This window comes from Adelges cooleyi, unplaced genomic scaffold (genome assembly GCF_023614345.1).
Source record: "Adelges cooleyi isolate 19-005CV unplaced genomic scaffold, UGA_ACOO_1.1 ACOO_flye_CR_arks_rails_tigmint_CR_PRNA_2, whole genome shotgun sequence".
NCBI lineage: Eukaryota > Metazoa > Arthropoda > Insecta > Hemiptera > Adelgidae > Adelges > Adelges cooleyi.
In genome coordinates, this window is record NW_026095860.1 from 7,862,226 (window position 1) to 7,888,233 (window position 26,008).

Consider the following 26,008-nt stretch of genomic DNA (forward strand, 5'->3'; position numbering starts at 1 on the left):
ACGTCAATAAATCGGTTCAACGGCTTAGGAGATATCGTGGATCCAGACAAAAATAATAACCCATTTTTTTTTTAAACAATATCTTCATAGTTCCGCACCGAAGCTAAAAAAACGGCGAAATAAAAAGTATGATTTTTTGTTTTCACCTTTATTTAAAAAAATTAAAGGTATGTTTAGATTCACAAATTGAACGTGTTTTTGTAAGTTTTCAACTTCCATTAATAATAATGACCTTTTAATGAAAAATAAATATTGATAATTACTTAAATAATTGTTAGTAAAATTGTATTTGTTTGGAATTCCGATTATTCTTATTGTTCTCTTTATTGACAGTATAAATTTCGGTAAATTTCGGGACAGATCGAATTTATGTAAAGGTCGAAGGTAAGGTTCGAAGCTGTTATTATAGCTTTGCTATACGTTTTATTATCAAGAAATATTATGTGTCAACTGAAAAAAAAACAATACTAAAATAACCTTAAAAGAACTCGGGTAAAGTATAATTGGAAAAGGTCAACGAAATCGAGTAATTTAATAAAAAAATATATAACGGGAACTTGGTATGGTTGATTTAATAAAATACCGTAGTCACCGGCTTAACAGTATATCTTGTAATGGGATGTCGTTGAGTTTATTAGAACATTTACGTAGATTAATAAATATTGTACAATATTATATAAGCATGGCGAGTAGGTAGGTACCTAAGTAGTGGAGAGTATCGTTTATATTATTCGTTGCTTACATTATGAAACAAAGGGAAAAAAACAGAGCGATTATTATTTTTTTTCTGTCTTGCTGCCGAAATCTGTGTTTCCTTTTTTTTTTTTTGTAAAAGAGGAATACCTGCTGTATGAGGGATACTGGGGGAAAGGAAGTGAAATGTATGGATAAGGAAACGTCGGCCGGTCTAAAATAAGATTACACGCCGGGCAATTTAACCAAAGCGGCTGCTTTATGGGCCGAAGGTAATGCGCAGACCGGGTAAAGGCGGAAAGAAGGGGAAAAAACCTTTTAAATATTTCAACGGACCGGAAGTTGCAGGGGACGCGAAAATCTAAAGTTTCACACCATCCTGAATACATACACACCGTGTACACTATATTATAAAGCCCAATGTAAGATTCAAATGATCTCGTGTCCATAGCCGGTTTTTCTAATTGCGGATTTGATTGATGGGTCGGCCCACGCTTATCCCGTTACACGCTATACGACTTAGTGTGTGTGCGTCTACCGTTTAATCTACTCGGTTCCGATGTCTTTTGAACTGCCTTATCCGCTGCCGCCGCCGCCGCCGACCGCAGTAATACCGTTGCCACGTCTCCGGGCCGGAAATTAAAAATATATAGGTAGTAGAAACCTTTTGCACAGTGCCACCGTTTATAATGTGCCGCTTATACTCACTCCTCAGACGACATCTGGATGATTTATTCTGCGAAAACACACACCGACCACGACGACACGTCCGGGGATTACGCAGTTTATCGTCAACTGCCGACTCGGAAAAAAACCCGCGTAGAGGTTACGTCACGTGGTGCGAAATTTAAAAAAAAACACAATAATCATTCTTTTATCTGTATTATACTCACAGCAAAGTACGTCTTGTCCTCCGGCCCAACGCCGTTTCCAACGATGTGGTATCCTCCACGACGTACCTAATTGTGTATCTTCCCTGTAAAGTGTATATTATACAACGACACACGATAGTGAGCACTAGGCTACAGAATAATGTGCACAATCTACGTATAATATGGTGATAAACTCCATTGTCTCCGTCCGAAACTCTGAGGGGTAAGACGTACTGCTGTGTGGTCTTAATGGAAAACGCCCTTAATTGAATTTAACGCTTACCGGCGAGAACAAGTGGTGGGCGACACTAGTAGATTTATGACAGTTTCGGCGGCGCAACTGGATACTAAAGCGATGATAACGACGATGATGATGATGATGAGGATGATAATAATATAAGTAATATTAACGTGGTTTTGTTATATATGCGGTAGAGAACGATTTACCGCTACCGCGAATCCCGATCGTAAATATCAATTATCGTTTTGCCGATGCCCGTTGCTGCTCATTATAGTAATATATATTTTATACTATGCTAGTACTAGAGAAATAATTATCCGTCCGCCACCGCTAGCCGTGGTATATAATAATAAATGATGTATTTTAAATGTACATTACATACCTTCTGGGGTACCCTCCTGGGGGTCCGGTCGCCGTCGACGCTTTCGCACTATGACCCAAGTAGGCTACGTCCGGCGACACCTTCCCGTAATTATCCGGAAATTTAATGTGCCATAATGAGGGAAACAGCATACTAGTTTTCAAAATTTAATTCTGATTCGATAAAACGGGTTCAAGGGGTTATCGACCGCGTTCCTTGGTCGTTTAGTACAAAAAACCCCAAAAATGTTATTTACACATAAAATATATATCGTTGATATATTGTTTGGGTTTGCTTCAAAGGTGGCAGTTGACGGAGCTGAGGTTCAAAACTTTTTTACGGTCCTTATAATATTTTATATTTTAGTATTAATACAGGTTTTATTATAATTTCTACTTATAACTTTTTATAGACACGTTCAGTGTGTTTTAAAATTAAGTATTATTTAAAAAATACTTTATCTAGTGATTTCAAACGATAATCATTATTTTATTATGTTGATGATTCCAAGTTTTTATTTGTATATAACGATATTGCTAATAAAAATATACACTAACGGTCGCTGAACTTAACATTTTATTTTATACCAAAGCTCATGTTGGTGGTTGCCTTACGGCGGCACACCGAGTGAAATACCCAAACATTATTCGTTCCACGCCCTCGGTAAATTTAAACAGTTGGCCCGAGTACTATTTTAAATTTCGGCCAAATAATTAAAGGGGCGTATGTGTAGTTTATCAGTATTTACAATTGAACAGTTGTACGGCTGTTGGCCAGCCAACGATCAATTCCGGAAAGACTGCCAACTGACCACTGTAGAAAAATGGTTTGGCTTAATCAAACGCCCTAGAATTCTCCAAAAATCCGACGAAACCCCTTTGACGGGTGTATTCCGTTGAGAATCGATTTTCTGCCTACCGATTGAGTTATTTGGTTTCAAACATTCAAAATGTCCGTATTAGCGGTCGAAACGATAATTGTTTTGTTTATCTTAAGCATCGGAAACGAACGGCCGGCCCGGGGTTTTTAGCGATTCCCCCGTCGGTCGAACAAATGTTATTTCCCTTTTTGAAGTGCCAACGACTTGTCGGATTTATAGGCCTAAGCACTTACCATACCATCTCCTAAACGGTCAGCTGAATCCATTTGCGGTCAACACGTACGGTCCGACAGTTTTTGTCCCTTTTCGGTCGGCGCGGCTGTATAACAAAGTAAAACATATCATTTAACCTTGAGTGTCACGTGTAACGTTTAAATTATTCCAGAAGTTGCCGTTGACTTTAGGGCATTTTATCACATTCCGAGGCTGGTAATTTATTTGACCGACTGGAAATCACTAGACATACACCTCTGCAGAAGAGTTAACAAATATTCTTAATATTCTCATTTACATTTACATATATATAAAAAAACCGACGTGTTTTTTGTTCCAGTTTTTTGTTGAGCCACTTGGATAATTGTACGATTTTTTTCACAGATTTGTTGCAAATACCCCCCGGAAGTCATAGCGTCTCCCTTTTTCCCATTTTTGGCCAAGGGTAGGGGAGAAGAGGGCACACATTGTATTTCAATGTTCCACTTTTCTGACGAAACTTTTAAATATTTTCACGATTTCTTTTTACACAAAGTTTACCAATACCCCTTTGAGTATCATAGGGTCGGCCTTTTTTGAATTTTTGGTCTGAGGACGAGGGGAGGGCAATCATTGTATTTCAAAGTTCCGGTTTTTCGGCGATGCATTTAAATAATTTTACGTTTTTTTTTCTACAGCGTTGTTGCAAAATCCCCTAAATGTCATAGCGTCGCTTTTTCGCCATTTTTACCAAAGGGAGGATACACGTGATACATAGTCTATAATGATAACAATAGTAATATTCTATACTTCATTAATTTATAAAAAAGTAATTAGGTTGCCAAATTCTACTCATGTAAGTAAAAACGTGTATTTTTAAAAAGATGAGTTATTATTTATAGCTAATAATAATTGTTTTAATCATAATTTTTATAAATCATTATTTAACACGCGTGCTAACTTTTTTCAAACAAGCAAAGCTGGGTTATTCAGCTAGTATATATGTATATGTATAGAAAAAAGATAGGCAAGTGCACCGCAGTCGGTCGACCGTCATTACTGTAAGTGCGTTGTTGTAATGCGATTAACTTGAGTGCTGGGCGCAAATAGGGGAGGGCAAAAAATGACGCCGTCAGATATGTCTATAGCTATTTATCGTCAAAATGTATTCGGTGTGGTTTTTTTCCACTGGCATTCCGATAGCACTTTATGTATATTATTTATATTATTATTGCTATTATCTTTTTCCTTATCCCTCAAGTCTCTCTGTCGCGTGATAGTCTCTATCCGAGTAGCCGTGGCACGCACTTAATCATTCACACGCTGATAGTTACAAATAATGGACCGGCCCGTTGTTTTTGTTGTTAATGACATAGACCGAATGAAACAGAGACATTAAACCTCGTGTAAGCCAAAACTCTCGCCCCGAACCAGGTTTTGTACTTAAACTGAAAAATTGCCGTCCTCTACGCTCCCGACCGCTGAACAATAACTTATTTTCACTCCGATCTGGCCTTCCCGGTCCTCAGCCATTCTTTGTTCATATATTATATTACATCTTTTTTTTTATTGTCCCTCTTATCCACCACACACTCTCTTGGTCGCCTAGTCCCGGAGGACTGGTTCGAGTGGCACGGCTCGGTATTTATCATCCTAAAAGTGCGACAATCCGACAGCACAGTGAGCCGTTTGGGTGGTGTCTCTGAACGCGTACTGCGGACAATATATAACATGAAAATCGGTCGATTATCGTTTATTGTTTCCAAGGCAAAAAAAAAATGATAACGCGTTGTTTTTATAGTACTGGAGTTCGCGCGGATTATCCTCGGATGATTAATAGCTTCTTTTCTTTTGGTTTTTCTTTTTTGGAAAGCCCATCCCATAATTCATCTCAGCGACTTAGTTGACTTGACGTCGAGTCCGTTCTCTTGCCTTCTTCATCCATCCCAAGGTTATTGAACTGTGTGTTGAAAAATATATTCGATTTTTTTTTTGTTCCGTTTTGTTTCGACCGCAGATCACTGCGGATCGTGTCACTGACAACAACACAATTTTATTCACCCATCGCGACTCATCCTGCCCTAATGTCGGCGTCTTGTGACATATTCCCTCAAGAATACGGTTTTGACAGTCCATTGTGGTGCCGTACACACTTTTTCCAACGACCATTTTCAAACAGCCGAAACGCGTTAAAACGTTTTATTGTACTGTACGCCGACCGCTTATGACACACACAAACAGTTGATGCGAATTCCAACAATATAATAATACGTAATAGGTTCTTAATGTAATAATGGTATTACTATAGCGAGATAAAAATTATTCTGTTTTGTTTATGGCACCGCCTGTAAAATCCGTAGTTTAATTTCGTCATCTACAGAGTACAGTTATACACTTTACTCAAACATTTTGTGTTTGGGGTAAAAGCAATTTCAAAAAACAAACGCTCGAAAAAAAAATGCAAACTTACGTAAAGCATAAACTTACCAAAAGCTAACGAAACGTACATTTAAATTATACAAGAAATAGCAATAACTATTGTTCGTGGACGGGAAAACGAATGGAGCACGAAAATTAAGGCTTACAAATTATTTGATATTTGTATTTAAACTAGTGCCTGTGATTTTATACGTGTAATTTAAATACACGTGTACACGAACCCCGTGTAATTAACATACACGTGTATTTGAAAAAAAAATTGTTTGTCAAAAATTTTAATTTGAGTTAACGTATTTACACAATGATACTTGTGTTTGAGTTCGAATAATTAAATAGACGTGATATTAAACGTAAAACTAAAATTAATAACAAAAATATATTTTTTTTAATACACGTGTATTTATAAATACACGTGTATGTTAATTACACGGGTTTCACGTGTAATCTAATACACGTGTAATAGGGACCTCTAAATTTTAAACCCTGAGTCGCCTAGATACCGTACAGTATACTTTATAATATACACTATGTATTGGCTAGTGCAGTGCATTACTTTCCGTGTATTAACTATTGAAAAAGCTATACGTCTAGCCGGGAGATTTATGACTCCGAATGCGACCATGTTCATTGACGTTTCCGCCCTGACCCGTTTTAGCAGACTTTTAATGGCGCTCGTGCTTCCGAATGAATTTTGCCGAATTATCACCCCTCTCCTCTCCCCCGCCCCCTCGTTCGCCGCTACCCCTTCGCCTTTTCTGAGTACCCCGCATAGACACACATAACCGGCGACAGCGTCTGCCCCGAAACTAGTTATATCATCGTCGAATGATCCGGCGCACTATCCAATAAAAATATTCTATTTGCGATTTTAAGCAAACACAGAGTGTCCTACATACACGTGCAGTAAAACCTAATTTATTATTTTGATTTCAGAGACGTGGCCAGCAATAACATCACGGACATAGACGAAAAAGCGTTTGCTCAGTTGACACTGTTGGAAGATTTGTGAGTATAATACAATACTGTGTTTTTTCTGCATTATTCTAGATTAGTTAAGCCCATCGGTGCTTCTTTAATGTCTTTCAGACTTCACCATTCAAACTTAGTACACCTTCATTTCTCACTACAAACATTTTTGAATTTTCTTTGGTTCAATCCTTATTCCGTGACCGTTGGTTATTCGTTTCTTTTTCATGACTTTAAAAGGATGTTTAGTCGGTTATCCGCTTTACACACGTGCCGACCCTACTTGGTCTCTGACTTTTTGGGCTCGTTAAATAAAACACAAGGGCCTTTCTCGATCTCATCTTATAGTCTATTTTTTCCATTCCACTTTTACCATATACTATTGTGTTATTCCATTACATAAAGTATACAGTATTATATAAAGTTAACCTAACCCAGCCGGACTCGGTTAGAATAGGATTCTGTGAGAAGTAACTCTGTAATAGACCGGTCTCTTAAGAAAAAAACGGTTAAGTTAGGTTAGGAGACAGTAAATTGTTCAATATTTGTATACTGGACATAATACCATTAATGTGTTCAACTTACTGTATATATTATTATTGATAATGGTTCTTCTGTGTATTATGTATGTATTATTGTATTGTGAGCACTGAATAATTAAGCCTTTTTTTCTGAATAACGTATATTGTTTACGGGACACAGGTTTACGCGTGTGGGTATACACGTCTTTTGGCGGTCAAACAGTGTATGTCATTTTCAGTACACACCGTAGGTACAGTGCAGTGTATGTATATTGTTGTAGGTACCTACTTTTGTACTCGGCTTTTCGCCCACCTACCACTTTGGCCGGTCAAATGAACCGTGTACCGCGTAGTCGGTCTAGGCTCATTTAGTGCAAATACCGCATATACACACTTACACACAGGGCATACACACGAGCAGTTTAGCACAATTAAACTTCCCCGGCTTGGTCGTTTTCGATACAGCAAATGGCATGCGGTAATGTAGAAAAATTGCCGATCGCCTAAACTGCGTTCAGAGCAGATGACGTTTTCCGGTCACGTTTGCCGACGCAAAATTTGTCACGCCGGTCCGGCCGTTCTATCTTAACCGCCCTTTCACCTCTAAGCGAATTTGTACGTTTGGAGCACGCTGTGTTGATAAAAACACTTTGCGGTTGATTAAACGGCTGTTTAGAACATGCGTTGACAACCCCTTAAAGCGGACCGTACGCTGAGGAATCTTCTACACTTACCATATTATGACCTTAACGGTTGTTCGTCGGCGCAATAGCCATTCCGATGTAATATATCGTCGAGAAATACGTCTTTCACTCCTCCATTACTTTTTTACCAATTTCTAAATCTAAAAAAAAAAAATCGATTTATCTTCAATTATTATGTGGTAAGTTATATTATAAACTTATATAGAGCTTTCAGAGTTGTATGGATCCTATATTGTTTTCCTTAAAGTGAAAGTACTTAAATTTTATTATACTTAAAATATGGCCCTGTGGACTAAGTTACGAAACTTTAACACCAATTGACTTACTAGAAAAAGAAGGCTGTTGTGTGTTAGTTTTAAAGCTATTATAATCGTTTAACAGTGTAGTGAGGATTAGGAAAATTAGCGAAGTAGTTTAGTAAGGTCACGTAAAAATAATATTAGGTATATGATTATTTTGACAGATTTCATAATAATTAACCAAACCTAATGATTTGGTGGTTACGTAGGTACTTAACAATAGCTTACAAACTCCATAACTTAATTATAGGTAATACAACTTAAATGCGTGGAATTAAGTTATATAAATTAAGTTAAACTAGGCGATTAAGTTGAAATATTATTTAGGTTATTATGAATGACCTAATATTTTAAAACTCTAATATATATATATATATATATATATAAACTATACTCTGCTAGCATAATCGTTTCAGAAATATTATTTTATTTTTTATTGGAGTTGATATTTATCAAACCTTAAATAATAATAATTTATATAGTATACAAGTCAATCAAATATAATTTACATTGCTTTTTATTTTATTTTATTTTTATATAGCTGAAAGTTACTGTATAATTGTTATTTAAATTGATTTATATTACCCTCATGAATAATCCGATAAATATTTTATACACAAAAACTGAACAATGGCAATGAAATTGTTTACTTATTTTTTAGAGTATTTCTTTTTGGCAAGTAGACTCGAGCAATATTTGGCTATTGCTCGCCGAGAGTTCTCTTTGAAAATTCTGCTATTGGATGTATACTTTTATTGGCTGCGTACTCATAAACAAATTTAACTTTAGAAGCCATTTTTTTACTTGCAATAATTTTGAATTCGTCTAAATTTATAAGTCAGTAATAGAGTATTCTGCAACATATACACTAGAATTGTTGTCAAAATCGAAGTTATTATCAATACCGTTAAACCAATAGTTAGTGCATGCTTCAGAACCGTAAAACATGCACGTTAAAATATTAATATTTCTATTTAAATTTAAATTATTCTAAACAGGCTAATAGAACTGCAAATGTTTGATTTGTACTTACATTATTACCTAATTCTATAGCGTACTGAAAGTATCGTTATTTTTTATTGACAACAAGTCGGTTGGAAACAAGTGAATGTAGCTGAAATATAATTAATTAGGTCTGTATTAGACAGATTAAACAAAATTAAAATGACTTATAAAAAAGAACGTCCTAGTAGTAATTTCAAATGTATGTCAATAGCAGTTAAAACGAGGTAGAACTGAAATGAATAGGGCAATTTTTGTTTTGTGTGTAGAGAAAATAAAATGCTTAATCTAGCTGATTTTGGATATGAGGTAGTAAAAGGATATTATTGCTAGACTAAAAGAGCGAAGATATAAAATGTAGATAGAACATGGTGATAGACTAAAAAAGTAAATGAGAAGTAAGGGATACAAAGAGGCCAAGGACACAGAATAAACTTAATGGTTTTTAATTTATTCCTAATAAATATTTAATAATTCCGATACTTTCAACGATTTATAGTTTTTAATTAAAAGTAGATATCAGAATAGGTTACACATATGTTTAATACATTACAGACAAATCAACACTCGTGTTCATAACACATTATTTTTAATTTTTTAATATTTATTAGTTGTAGCATGTATTATTCAGATAGTCATCGCATTAGTTGATGATAGTTTGCAGTTCAGTAATGTGATCACGGTTGAGTTTTAGTGTTCGTGTCAACTACACAACACACTAATAAACATTTTACACAGTTGACTTTATGAACTTTATATTGTCGTTATTACATTTATAAAAACTATCATCTTTCATTTGGTTTTAAAACTTTTCCAAAATGAATCATAACGATATAACTCGGTAAAATTAATTTTTTAAAGCCCGCTTGTATTGGTTGGCGTGTTTTTTTTTTTAATTTGTTTTATTCACAAGAATCAAACATTTCTGTAATATAATTATTATAAAAAGAAGTAAACGTCATAAAAAATAACAGTTGTGTGTGGTCGAAAAGTTAATTTTTATAACATATTTCTACCTTAAAATTGTATTGTTTGTTACTGGTGTTTTGCATTATACAGCAAATAGTTTCAGTGTAACAATAAAATAGCTCATAAGCCATTAAAATACTCGTTATACTTGTTGATTTTTGTACGCGGTTATATTGTAATTTAACATTTAGTTTTCTATCAATTAACTATGCTAGTTAATTATAAGTTGTTCATTAATAAAATATATTGACGTTTAATATTTTATACACATCTAGTTACTTGTATGTGTGATAATTATAAACTATTTACTATAAATAGAATTATATTTAAATTCGGCACCAATATTTTGGCTGTAGTAAAACTGTACAGAATGGAATCAGTTTTAAAAGGTTTTGATTGAAAATATAATCCCATGTTCCTTTCAAAAACTTGTAATATTTATTAGAACTTAAAGGGAATAATTTATTTGCTAAGTGTATTTAAACATTAATACTAACTTGACCGAGCTGTTAGCCATATTAATTACCTTTTTATATTATATTTTATAGCAGATTTACGATATTTTATTAATTCTTATGTTTCTGAATATTTTTTTTATTAAAATCATAAAGTAGTTTTGTACTTGCATATCTTTTAACAATCCCAGACGTTCTTTTTGAAAATTCGGAAAAAACTTACAATACTATAATATTGTCCGGATAATTTTTATAAACCGTAAGAATACATTTCTTAGAATGTTTTTTCTCGAATTTTTTGTTACTAAAAACAATTTGTAATAGTTTTATAGGATAAGACAAAGAAAACAATTATGTCGTAAAAAAATTTAGGTAAGCGTGTGTAATAAGATTTGGAGATAAGCAGAACTTTGTTAATATGGCGTACCACCAATTACAGTTAATTGCTTTCTTTTCAAATTACTTTCTAATCGCTTTTGTTGACTTAGTCGTAACTCGTAAATAATAAATAGGTAATTTCCTCTATTTTAATCGAATTGATATTATGTAATTACTGCTCAGTACAAACAGCATACATAAAATAACGTAGGTATATAGTCAAAGAAACGACCTTATACATTTTGATGGTAATTTTTATAAGTACAGAGCTGACTAAGGATTTTTATGATATCAGCCCAGAAAACTATTTACCACAAACATGTTATATAAATATAGTATACAGGTACAAATATGTAACTCTTTTTCTTCTTCTTCTTCTGGCTTTATCTACTCTACAAGAGTTTTTGCCGCCATCACAACTTCACGCCACTTCTCTCGATCATGAATTATATTTCTCCAATCATTTACTCCTATCCTTTTTAGATCCTCCTCGACCACGTCCATACATCATTTCCTCGGACATCCTCGTGGTCACTTACCCGTTGGTTTCCAAGACAGTACTGTCTTTATTATTTTATCGTCACTTCCACGCATAATGTGCCCAAACCACTGAATTCTCTGGCCTCTTATGTAATATTTAATTGGAGTCATTCCTGTCTCTCCAATTAGTTCTTTGTTAAACTTTCTCCTCCACATACCAGTGTTTTCGTCTAATTTAGGTTACAATATGTAACTAAGTGTAGGTATACCGTGTAAATAGGAGGCGTCTAGCATTTAAAATACAGCTTCAAGGTTTCGGGATTCTGCTGAAACACTCTATTTCACATTATGTTATGGTCTATAACAACAAATTACAACATTTTAAATACCGTTCACTTGGTTCATCGCAAATAATAGTTTTGTTTCATTTGTTATCGCGTTTGCCTTTAAGCGCACGATCATTTTATGATATCATTTGTTCATTACGTTGAAAGGTTGAGTATTGCGCCTAAAAACAAAATTTTTAGAAAAAAATACATTGTAACGATATCATATAAATATATATATTTTATAAGTTGTTAACTTACAGTTCCTTATTTGTTGTTTACTTTTTGACTACGGTGGATAATTTAATCAATATTATCTTGTTATTTCTTTGTTTATACAACTTATATACTGGATCCGGATAACTTGTGTAAACATTTTGCCGGAAGCTCGACGATGTGTCAACCTAACCCAATAATAAAACTTAAAGGAACAACTGTTACATACTTACATCAAAATTGTGTTTTTTTTTAGTTCGTGATTTAGTGTTTCTTGATTGTTAAATTAATCATGTTATATTTGTATTGTTGACGTGAGAAAATGTTCACAGATATGATTATAATTTAAAAACTAAATCAAATTAATTTAGAAACTCGACCTATTATCGAATGAGACTTCAAATGCGTTTTGTATTTGTATTAGTTAAAATTAACCTTAACATAACCGATAATAACTATCAACAAATAATTATTAAAAATTATTGTTTTAATGGCCTGATGTTGAATAAAAAATCAATTTTAATGTACAAGCAAAACTTTAGCGCTAAAGACACCAAAGACAAAATATTTGTAAGGGCATCAAAAACCATTCATGGTCATAATTTGTATAACACCGTATTAATTTGTGGATTTATGTTATGTTTTTCAGAGTGATAGGTGACAACCATATCAAATGGATACACCCCGAAGCGTTCCTAAACAACACCCGCTTAAAAAGGCTGTAAGTTACCATAAATGTTCATTAAATTATAAATGCTTATTAATTAATATGATAGAAAATATTCAGTATAATATGCATTTAAGAACAAGATGTATTATATAGATAAAAAAAAAATTGTATTCAACAGATAATTTCAAGTCAAATATTATGGTACAGGCTACGCTAGCAATATTGTAATTACACATATTAATTAATATATTACATTGCAAAATTAATAAACTCTATAATTATTGTTATTATGGAATGATTACGAATTTTGATGACAAATAAAAATAAAATATTGAAATTTAAGACCGTTGCTATAATTTGATTTACGAAACAACAAAATGAAAAAGCCTAGTACCTAGTTATTGCGTACTATTGTGAAAGAAGATTTTGAGAAACACAAAAATGTTATGTTTAAGCTCACTGAAGTTTTGACTAAACGCAGTTATAATAATTATTGGCGACTTATGGAGAACCGCCAAAACCTTTAAACTAACATTACAAATTGTCTGTTGAATTCGATAGATTCTATCGATAAATTCTAGAGTGTACAGTCCATTAAACTTCTCTAATCGTTCATTGATTTTTTTTTTGTCGAATCAATTTTTATTGAAATGAACTCAACCGAGCCCTTTCATTCGATTAAAAAAAAAGAAGAAAAAACGTCTCTTTGCGGGGTTCCGATGGCAATTATTAACTGAGCATTGGATCCTCTCCAAAAACTTTTTATATTATAATTTTTTTTTTACCTCTATCCAAACGAAACTTAGCTGTCACGCGACGGTTTTCTTTGTAAATTCATAAATAACATTCTACGGCCTAGGAGTTGAGAACAATTGCGCGCTCTTCAAAGACCATTACTCAAAGGACGGGCCGCGCACAATATTAGGTATCTATAGTCCATATATTTTATATTTAGTTGTGTGGACAGTACTAAAAAGTAACGCGCTCTATAATTTATTTATATAAATATATTTTATTTTTTGTACATATAAGTGTGAGTGTATATTTTTTTTGCCGCAGATCGCTCCAGAAATGTCAACTTGTCCGAGCGCCGTGCGAAACATTCCAGCATTGCAGGCAACTGGCGACCCTGTAAGAACACTGTGTATTTGTAATATATAGATGTATATGTATTTATATTGTACGCGTAGCTGTTATATTCCTTGGTTGCTCGACGTTTCTTATCCGACAACCGTTCGCATTACCTACCATACATACGTACACCAACAGCTCTCCTTATCGTGTTGCGTCAGCATTAATGTTCTCTGGAGACGGCGCTTGTCGTCCCCAAAAAGGCTGCTAGTTTTTTTGGAGTATACGAGTCGGAAAGTTGTAGACCCCCCACCCAAAAAAAAAAAAAAAAAATAAACAACAAAAACACATTTGCAACACTCTGTCGTTAAAAATATCGCACAAAGTCCTGCGAGACCACCGCGTGTTGTCCAAAAGCAATATTTTATGTTATCATAAATGATTTTGTTGCATTTATTTATTTAAAGTCGTTTCCGCATGACGTTGTACAGTTTTCCCGACACAACATAATCCCATATACGTGTCAAAACCGAAAAACGCTCATGAATATGTCACTAATACTGTTATAAATAATAATAGCCTGTTGTGTGCGTTTGCTTTTTTTTTTCAGGCAATTAGATCAAAACCAATTGACTGAAATCGATGACCGGTGCTTCGACCAGCTGTCCCAGTTGCGGAATCTCCGGCTGGAAAACAACAAACTCACAAAAGTTCCTAAACAAGCGTTAAGCCTAGTCCCCACCTTAGAAGCATTGTGAGTATTTTCGGTGCTCACCGTCCATATACATAACGTCATAATATTACTATACGATCATTCTGGGTCAACGCATGTGTTACCTTCGAATGTCGTTTGCTTGCCCCGCGATAGGTGGGGGGGGGAGGGTTTCTTTGGGCATGAGGTACGCGTAATTGTAATTACTTTGCTACGGTAAGGCGTTTTGAATATGCAATAGCGATGCGTCCGCGCGTAGATGTCGGTGTAATCGATATAACCACCGTGCTCGATATTTGACGTGACGTTTACGTGTATTGGTGTAAACATATATTTTTTATATTTTTAAACCGTTATGGCTTTCCGTGTGTTTCCTGTTGGATTATTTCAGCTTTACAGGCCACGATAGTTATTTTAGTTGAATAGTTCAGTGTCGTAGTAATAGCAAATTCTGTAATTTTGTTTCTTTGTCGGTTAATTTTTGGTAATATCAAAAATGTAATTTGAACACATTAGCACACGTGCAGGCATTTGCTTTGATGTGTTTTTGTTTTATAATAGTTTTTAAGAGAATTCCAATACCGGTTTTCCTGGTTCGCCAAGAGGAATTCATATAGGATGCATAAAAGGAATAATGCGGGTATAAAAATATGTCCTGGAAATTTATATAGAAAAATGTATTATATGAATTTCCTTCCGTGAAAAATACCTACAGCGCTTGAAACAAGCGACAGTACACGGAAAAAACTATATAGGTGGGACAACCGTAATTTATGGTTAATATAGAAACACAATACATTTTTATTTAGGAGTACTAAACTGAAAGAGCTAACTATAAATACTTGGATCTACTATATATATTAAGGTTGGATTGACAAAATATTTTAGTTGCGTCTACCGAATGGCAACTATATAATAAGGTTGGTTTTACAATATTGCATTGTAAAAATAAACAAAAAGTGGGAGGAAGTGACACGTAATGACTGATATATACCATTTATTAAGTCTGTTGCTGTATATTTGAATTCAATACCGTCGATGGGTTTGACTTCAAGTGCGTGCATTATAACCACTCGGTAATGATCGGCCCGATACCGATAGCTGGAGAAGTAATTGAAAGAGCGAGGAATTGACGGTTGAATCTCTGTTGCGGTACAGTTAAAAACATATCGACAACTATAGTAGCTATTCTTTTCGCATAACTAGAATTAGCTCAACTGGGTCAGAATTAGCTTTGAGACTTAGGTTTTACTATTGGAACGCATAGTTTAAAAACTGTTGCCCAATCAAAACGGTCAGTGAAAATGATCAATTGTATTTTATTTGGAAAACTTTACAGACGGTTTAAAATTTTTCCGGTTTACGCGGAAAAACTTTTAATTATAATAGGAACACAACGCAATGTATAGTTTGAATAACTAACATTTAGTTGACCTAACTTTTAAATTAGTTATTACAACTGCACTTTATTGTGTATTCTATATTAACCCTGGTTGATCCAGTGATAAACAGTTAAATAAATACTTTTGAAAATAGCATCGCTACTCCGCATCGAAGCTAAAAATACGGGTCCGTATTATTAAATTAGTCTACGTTGCTGTTGATATTTTGGTCGCATGGAAATCGTATGGATAATAATTTACTTATTATCCATACAAACATAATACATTATATTTCAGCACATTGCTATTCAAATTTCGCTCACATTTTATTCTTAAAGTAAAACATGCTGTAATCTGTATACAATATATATGCATGTAGAGTAGAAAACAAAACAAATAAGATTGCCATGTTTTGCGACTCTATAAAAATCCCCTTAGGGCCTAGCGTCTATGCTGCGTGACGGGAAAACTTTATTATTTAGGATTTTTCTCCGTCACCGTTGTTGTTGTTATTGTTTTTAATATTGTATATTTTTATCTCAGTTTTTTTCGCGGAAACGAAAAAAACAAAAGAATACACGTGCCACGTCCTTTAGTTGAAAATTAATTATCAACTCCGTTGTCAAACGAAATTAATAGTAATTTCAATTAAACACTCAAAACACGTTGTAATATTTTGACGTCGCCACCGCTGCTGTAGACGTTTGGCTGTAACTTTTCTCAGTTGAATATGAGATGAAAAAAAATACTTCTTTATGTCACGGCTGTTAAAGTGGTTAAGGACGAAGCCGTAGTAACGTAGGACCAAGGACAAATCAATTCTGTTCTCATTTTTTTGAGCTCTTACATCAAAAAACAAAAAAACAAAATTATAATATATTTCCGACCCATCTCAAAACTTAATGGCATGCATGCCAAACCAAAATAATATGGTCTATTCTATTTCTTAAGGTTTGCACAACATCGTGTCTTCTAGTCATTCACTATGGGCGTCGTGAAATGCCTAAAATAATAATACATATTATACTGGTCGTCTTTGCCCGATCAAAACATTTTCCCCAATTAGTCCCGATGCCCTTCTCTGGAACTATTATATCAAAACAGGTAATAAAAAATAAACAGTTAAAAAAAAAACCTTTCACCCCAAGCCTACTTGCCAACACTTCCGCACAGGAGTTTGTCGCGTTGTAGAATGTTTTATTTTTTTTTTTTTATTAAAAATTAAGGCACTTTGCATTCGGTGGGCGTCGAAAAGCAATATATTTTTTATTTGCTATAGATATCGGTAAAAGCTTCGTGAGTAAAAATTCAATTTGTATTAATTACCATACGACAGGGTTTGTGTATATACATATCGACTTGTTATATATTTTATAGCCAGTAGTATATATCGGATAATTATAATTGATGATCCGGGCGTTCGGAAACCAAGTTGGGTAAGATTAAAGATATAGGTCAGGTAATTAATGGATTTTTTTATTCTTGTATCGAGTACACGTCCCGGGGTATTAAGTCGATTAACATATTTTAGTCGCGTGTCAGTGTCGCTAAGTACACCACTACCTGCGATCGTCAGCCGCTGACGGTTTGTTTGTATAGTACACTGACAATAGGACAGCTGCTTTGTCTTGTTTTTTGGCGCACGATTAGTACATTGCAATTAGAATACTAGTCGGTGGAGTCGGTTGTACAGGCCGTGTTTTACCGACAACCTGACCCATCTAATGTTTACACGTAACGGTGCTCGATCGTGGTTTATAATAAAATACATTTATTATAATAAGATTAGCGCGTCCCTCGAGTGTCCTATAACGACGGAACGTGTTGTGTTACCTCGGGGACACCCTGTGACCTGTTTAGCCGACCTAATTATGCGACGCATCGTCCGACAATTTATATGTTAAACTTCCTGACCGTCCACTTGCCGCCTTCTGTATCCGAGTTTAAAGGAGGATACGATTTATTATAGTATTATGAAAACTCTTTTACGGAGTGAGCGCACACAAACTTGTCATCGCGCGACCGTCCAAAAATAAATGTCGACGCCGTCCGTTCGGTTTTCCATGACGTTTGTTCTCCGCCAAATCAACACCGAGGAAAAATATTTTAATTATTTAAATAATTGTCGTTTTACGGCAAACGAGGGAAAAACAAAAGACAGAAAATTAGTTGCATTATGCGTGTTTTCTGCCGTGAAACAGAATTGACTAGATTTGTTTTTATCGTTGAAACGTCAAACGAATTTACAACGACAGTGTCTTTTTTTGCGTGCACCGGAGACATGTAAATTTTATTGTTGGCATAACGCTTAATAACAACGGGGAAAAATATATTTTTTTTATGTATATTGTTATGCTGCTCTCATCGCCCGCATCTCGTTACAAATAGTGAAAAAATATAAACGAATTGTATATAATATAATATTTTGTTTTATTTTTTTTTTCAGAAACTTGGGAAGTAATTCTATTGTAGATATAGCAAACGATTCGTTTTCATCGTTACCCAACCTGGTCATATTGTAAGCATACTATTTACAATCTATACGTATATTTGATATTTGTACACTTGTAAATGCAAAAATGCTACTGCTGTGTCATTTTTGTCCAATATTTTGGATACCTCTGTAAATTGCACTTAAATATAGGTAAAAAGTAACTTATTAGAGTTAATAATTTTTATTAACTGACCAGCCTAACTCGAGTTTGACCTAGTCATTTTCTTTTACATATTATGTCACTTTTAGTATGGTTACTGTCTTACTTGGGTTACTTGGTGGGGAGGGGTGTCAGTCTCTCATCCTAGACAGGTTACCCTGCCCATTGAGAGAGGTCGTCCATGGCGGAATTCGAACCAGCCAGTATACGTCAGCACTGCCCCCTTAATCTACATAACGCTAGTGGGTGTAAATTTAAAAATGTTTAACTTTACGTTCTTGTTATATTTTCTATTTTATTTCAGACAACTTCCATAATAATTTTTTATAAAACGAAAAATTTTAAAGTTATGAGTGAAACAAAAAAAAAGCAAGTGTGATAATTTTGATAAAATTAGCTGTGAGAGTGAGAAATAATTTATTTCACGATGACTTCAAATGTATAGATTTCACAAAAAAAATTGTTATTTAAATGTAGTAATAAAAATTCAATTCATTGGTAATAATGGGTTGAGCCTTTTAGAGTGCTGAAACTTTGTAATTATCACACTGAAAATTTGAAAGTATTGACTATGAACGTTTTCCCTCACAGTCATTCCCTTATGAATTAAGACTATGTACGATTTTTTAATATAAAGTGCATCTGAACCTTTAGGCTTCCTTGAAGAAACGTAATTTGCATACATAGTAAGTTATAACTAAGAAACTGTATTTTATTGTTCTAGGCTACTTAAAAGAAATCAAATCAGATTCGTGGACGAATCGGCGTTTGAGAGCCTAACGTCGTTGAGAGTTCTGTGAGTACAAACATTTCACCTAACTCTATTAAAAGTTTATTCATTAATAACTAGATTAAAATAACACATAAAAAGGAAAAGTCTTTTGTCGGTGGACTTTACGGCGTTCTTAAATTTATTGTTTTCCTCCCAAAGTGGATAACTCTGTTTTCAAGTGCAATTAATATGTACACCACATAACATCCGACATTATATACATTCGTTCGTTCCAGTAAATTGAGTTATTGGAGATGAGGTCGTTCGTTGAATTTTAAACTTTCAAAATCTTATCTGCAGTGGACATTACTTTGTGTACACTCAATTGGCGGAAATTATTTCATTCGATTTAATTATGTATACAAAAAGTGTCAAAATATAATATTCGATCCTTCGTCTACGAGGCTATAATTTCTCAAAATATCAAAATTTGATTTACCGGTAATATATTGTTCGGTCGTAGTGATTTAGCGTTATCAAACGCTCCGAGAATAATTTGTTGGCTTTCGTATTTCGTGTTTGCCTTCTACTGTGTTGCTACGTAGCATTTCCCTGCCCTCGAGTTTTACGTGAAAATCCTACCGGAAACGCAACAGCTGGTTTCGTTTCGTAGAGCATTCACTTTATTGACCTATCAACGAAAACGTTTGTCAGTAACTCACCCTTCGTTTAATACTTATTAGGCGAAAACGATCCAACAACAGGATAGGTAATATGTTTTAAAAAGGCCGCATTCGAAATCGTATACGGATTTTAAACACTTTTATATTTGTGTTTTACTTTTGAAATCTGAATACATATCAAACATATTAATATTATATGACATAATATAGTCTCTATAGTACTTTTAACTAAACTTATATTCTATATTTTAACATTAAGCGCGTCGAATATATTTTTCGAAATTTTGTTTTGACAAAGAACCGGGAGGATTGAAATTGGTTCAAGCGATTTGTTTGTATAAAATACGTTTGAAAGATAAATAAATTAATAAGGAGTTTGATTTTTTTCTAGGTAACGAATATAGGCGTTGATTGATTTAGTATCAGCTCATGTCACTGACATACTATTGGGATCGTGTGTTATTAAGTTAAAATATTATGATCCCGTCCAAAAATAATATCGGTTAAATTATTCTGGAAAAATAACATGTTGCCAGTTTATTACTATCAATGCTATGTTAGTTCAATGACAAAATTCGATTTAATTCTTCATTTAATTTTATTCAATTGCGTAGGTGTATGATGCGTCTGGGAAATGGATTATTTTTACTCTACTCCATTATTGAAAAACTGAATTCTAATTATGTTTTTGGTTATGCGTTAGATATTAGGTTGTATTATTGAGCACCCTGTCCGTTGTATAAAAACAATATTGGTTACAGAATTTTAAATTATTTTCAGACGAATACGTGTAATTTTAACGATTCTTATAGTGGGGTTTTCAATAACAGTTCAAGAGTTCCACTTATAACTCGATCGCTACGACATGATAACATTTGAATTTTCCAGCTGTCGACTTACAAGTAAACTTTTTTCTTTTTTTTTTTTTCGTGGCTTCATGGACGACAACACAAAACTATTATAATAGATTCGGGGGCGAAACACGCGTAAAGTTTACACCACGTATAGCCGTCACCGGGTCAATGGGTTCACGCATACTTCGCGCCCTCGTCCCTAACCCGCCGCCACACGACTACACACGTCGTCACAATTCTTCACCCCTTAAGAGACGGGCGTTTGTCATTTTTAGTAGCGCCGCTGTCCGGGTCAAAGACCCCCCGGGGAGACCAGGATCGTGGTACGTACATAAACCGCACTAGGGTGAGCCGGGCTGGAAAACCAATTGAGCACTACGAATGTAATGGTACACGGCGCTAGGCCCGTTTTCGCAATAAAATCGCGTTTACGGCCAGATTATATTTCGGTCATAACACAGTAATAAAGACCGCGCACGACGACCTTGATCCGTACACGCCGTGTCATTCACTAATCTGTAGCATCGCATGAAAAGTCCGCGACAAAATCCGAATATTTTCATTTAGTTTTACTGTTTTTGCGAAAACACACAGAAGTCCTATCCTACCTATCATTTTTCCTACGGTTATGGCAAATTATTTTGATGCCTGTAAAATGAATATTTGAATTAAATTCGTATCGCCGTTGTAATATATACATATATAGTATTATACTAACCATCCCAGATGATATCTTATAAAATATATTACATAATCCAACGTTTAATATGTTTTTTTTTTACAACCGACGTTCATTAAAAAATGTACTCAATTTCTCATTTTTTTGGAAAACTGATTATTTAATCTAAAATTGTTTATATAACGTCAATAAAAATTGCATATAATATCATTGTTGATTATTAAATAAAATAATATTACATGTTGTAAAATTATTATGGGATTTGTTTTTAGAGGCTATTTTCTTCGCCAGAAATTTGTTTTCGTCGAAAAGCATGTAGTTTATATTTTAATTTTCTTTAAAGATAATCCTGTAATAATAATCATAAATAATGATTTATATTTAAAACTATTTTTATATTATTCACAAAAACATACTTACTTTGAAATAGTATGATTTTTTATTAAAATGGTTGAGTTTATTAATTTAATGAAATCTTGTTGTGGAAATTATTAAGAAATTAAACAAACATTAATAAAAAACAGTTTAAAAATATATAAAACTGTATATTGTAGTCACTTTCGCCAATAGGTTTTTTAAGAAATAAGTTATTATTATCTATTGCTTTTTTTTGTATGACGTATACTAGACTTGTACGTTTTTGGGTTATTTTAATTTATAACCGCCTATTCAATAAATTACGATATTTTATTGACCCGGCTATTATACTTGTTAGTGTATTGTGTATTAATATATTCCTTCAATCTATGTTAATTCAGTATACACTCTGCTGCACATAACTGTACTCTACAGTTAAAAAACAATTTTTTAAAATTTTTATTCGAGTACTGACACTTTACTATAGTACTTTAAATTGATAGATAGAGTTAAACATGAAACTGCCCAGAGCTGTAACTATTAGGAGTTATGCCCATGATAACAATGCAATATGACGACTTAAAACAGCACACAACCCGTAATCAAAGTTTATAATACTACGTATTGTTTTGCATAAGGAAACAGTAAACCATAGAAAGATGCAGTAGCTAAGTTTTGTGTAACTACGACCCAATAGAATTGCTGGGTTTGGCCAATTAGATCGTGAAAATGGTCAACGGCGTTCTGATTGATCTATTTTCTGACGACAAATTGTTCTTCTACACCAGCATATTAAACAAATAGCATGCGCTGTTCATAGTCTAACAAAAATTCTACAAATAACTTATTAGTTTTTATTATATTATTATCCAGTATTTGGCTTAATAATTATTGTTGAGTGAAGCTATTGTCTTAAAACAATAACGTTTTTATAGGAAATACCTATTTAAAAAAAACTGGCCATGCAATTTACTCTAAAAAAGAGGATGGCGTATCAATATAGGTGTTTGTTGTTCACCCAAAAGTTTCCTATGTCACGGGTTCCTAGATAGTCTTAAGTTCCCAAGTTACTAGTAACCACTATAGTTTTTAATAAAATATTGTCAATACCTTTCACTATCGTGCTTATTTTTTGGTTAAACCATTGTTCAATGTTTATCCTGTTGTCGTGCGACCTATAGCACCTTACATTCTATAACCACCGAAGCGAATAAAACGCATTATGCGTAGTAAAAGTGTTTGTGTTACACGTTTTAAGGTGTAAAACACCCTTATAAGAGAAACTAATAGCTTTAGAAAATCCTTATACACTAAAAGCTTTAGAAACGGTCGAGTGCAATCGCTCGGTAAGTGAGTAACCCGGTTCTAACCAGATAATTAACTGTAATTTATTTTAGAAAATGAACTACAGTATGGCGCTTTTCTATATATTTTATCAATATAGTTTTTTTTTTTGTAATGAAGTACACCTTTTTCTCCTAGGCATTAGATGTTATGTCGAAGTCTTTCTTCTACACATTTAACCTATCAGTTGTTATGTTTTGACTTTGGAGTCAATTAATAATACCGTCTATATTTTGTTATTTATGTGCCTATATGAAAAAGTGGTACATGATTGCTAATTATTTATAATTTGTTTCAGTGAACTCGATGACAATCAGTTGGATACGATCCCGACCGCTATAGTCAAGTTAACGTCTCTACAGGAACTGTAAGATTTTATTTATGATAAATATTATATACATACAATGTTTTCGTCTAAGACCTATTAACACACTTAATATTAATAATAATAATATACTTTTGTGCGTCTGGCTGTCTGTATTCGTTATAGGTAGGTGTCCCCCCACGCTTTTACATAACGTTATATATGTAGAATGTATATAATATATTTTCATGTATTTTAAGAAAGACGTGCAGAGACGATGATTTACGGCGCGCGAAAAAAATACACAAGAGATATTACATGACCACGCGTCAGTCAAATAATATATTTTTATGTTTAAAAAACTTTTTTTCTTTTTTAATATACTGTCTCTACATTTATGCCTACGGGACAATGTGGTACACGTGTTATAACGCGACTTCCTCCGTAATTCAATTAAATATATAAGTTCGAAATGTATATTGTACGCGAAGATTGAAAATGTGTAACCTCACCCGGTCGGTAAAACGTACAAATTGTATCACTTGTCGTAACAGTCTTACATAAACACATTCTTTTTTTCCTGCTTCGTTTTACCCCCCTCGCAAATGCTTTAACTCCATATATTTTTTATTTCTCTATATTATTCTCCGTAACAGCGTTACCCATTTACCAGTCAAGTTGTCCTCCCTATACCTCCTATACCTACCTTTACCCTATACCTGCCCAACTCTAATGTTGAGTAAAAAAAAAAAAATGAAATTATTGAATAATGAATAACGAGTACAATTGATGCTCCTAAATTCTTCTTACGGGCTACTAAGAAACCTACTCCTGCTCAATAAAATAGCACTAAAAAATATGTTGTTTTATATATTTTATACTCTTTCCTCATTCCTTATTCCTAATTTAGTTAAATCTTTTTTAAAAATCGAATGTACGTAAGTCTAAACAGCTTCATACAAACTGTATATGTATATTATTAACTATGTACAGATATATGTAGGCCTAATATAACTATATCATATATTATGTATTATTTATTTCTTAAAAACCAAAATTTGTAATGCGAAACGTAATCGACAGGTTGATTAACGACCTCGCATTTCATTCAACGCTACATCAGTACGAAAACCCAACATTTTACGACATATAATGTATACTTAATATATATATTACAGTAACAGACCATTTTCTTTTCCTATGCCATAAAACGCACCCGTCAAAAGCTATCGACACGATTGCCGACTTACTTTAAAAGCTCTTTGAAATGTTTTTTTTTTTCGTACGTCATTTTCAACATTTCCAAAAGGCATCTACAAATGCGGCATTTACAGAGCGCAGCGATTCGAGTATATTTACTTTAATACATAGTAATACCGTATAAGTACACATTTTTTGTTTTTGCTTACACCGAACCACCCAATATAATATTACACCAACACGCATATAATATGTTGAATATAGTCATACAGTCTTTAAAATTTCACGATGCAGTTTTTTTTTTATGCAATAATAATTATTCAAGTAAAAATTATTTTCTTAATGGTAGTTTAGGAATTTAAGTTTTAAAAGTCAAATTTAGTATTATACTCACGCCAAATGATACACCATTTGTCTTTTGCACTCCAGGTTTTTCTAAAAAAAATGATTTCACTCACAAACTCTTCCCTAACTGAATATTTTTTAATTTGAAACCGTTCACAAAATATGAATTTTAATTAAAATGAATAATATATATTTGTTTTTAGTTACGTACTGAAAAATTGGGTAACAGTTAAAACAAAGTGGTCAAAATGTTTGTATTTTGTTGTACCTACTTTTGCTTACATTTCTAAACATTTTCTAAACTTATTTAATGTAAACTTTACTGGTACTTTATTGGACCAAAAGTTCACCACTTTTTCCTTCAAATTCGAGAAAAACACACACAAAAGTTACATATTTATCATCTTACAATACGGCGCGGTGTGACGTGTTATAACTTTTTTTTTAAAACAATCGAATTAATTTGAAATTTGTATAGAAAATTCTTTAGACTTAAGACTAACCCTAACCAGTATAATTAGACATAACTCGAATAGCCCAAATAAATAATTAGGATTTAAAGACCTCGTTTTTTTAATGTACAATTTACAATTCTTTCGCAAATATGACCCGAACCAACTAAATAGTTTTCAATAATTATTGTTAGTAGTTTTGCGTATTGTAATAATATAAGTTTTTTTTATAAAATCTAAGTATTATAGCAAATAATTCGAAATACATAACAAAAAATTGTTTACACAAATTGGTTGTTTGCGACAAATTGTATTTTTAACCCGATCGCCTGTATAAAAAACAGAAATATCGTATTTAACGATTTAACGCTTGTTCAATATACTACACAAACGACAGGACAATACAACATGGTGTCCAAAAACCAATTTGTGTTCTACGCGACATGAAAAGTAATTTCCGCCATAGTCAATACTATTAAATAAATAATGTACAATAATTAAGACAAATGCACAATCGTTTATTTCGGCTGTACAATGAACATAATTATTCTTGTAGCTCGTTTGGGAAATAAAACCAAAGACATTTATTATTAGT

The 26,008-nt window shown here is 33.4% G+C and overlaps 1 protein-coding gene across 1 annotated transcript in view; it reads left to right on the forward strand.

Moving 5' to 3' along the window:
- Positions 1-26,008, forward strand: part of LOC126833719 (leucine-rich repeat-containing G-protein coupled receptor 5) — an 88,986-nt gene that overhangs the window by 52,355 nt on the left and 10,623 nt on the right. Inside the window, exons 3-9 of the mRNA XM_050565219.1 lie at positions 6,612-6,683; positions 12,644-12,715; positions 13,724-13,795; positions 14,346-14,489; positions 18,276-18,347; positions 19,208-19,279; positions 23,411-23,479. Of these exons, the coding sequence (XP_050421176.1) occupies positions 6,612-6,683; positions 12,644-12,715; positions 13,724-13,795; positions 14,346-14,489; positions 18,276-18,347; positions 19,208-19,279; positions 23,411-23,479 (573 nt within the window). The remainder of the gene's footprint in view (positions 1-6,611; positions 6,684-12,643; positions 12,716-13,723; positions 13,796-14,345; positions 14,490-18,275; positions 18,348-19,207; positions 19,280-23,410; positions 23,480-26,008) is intronic.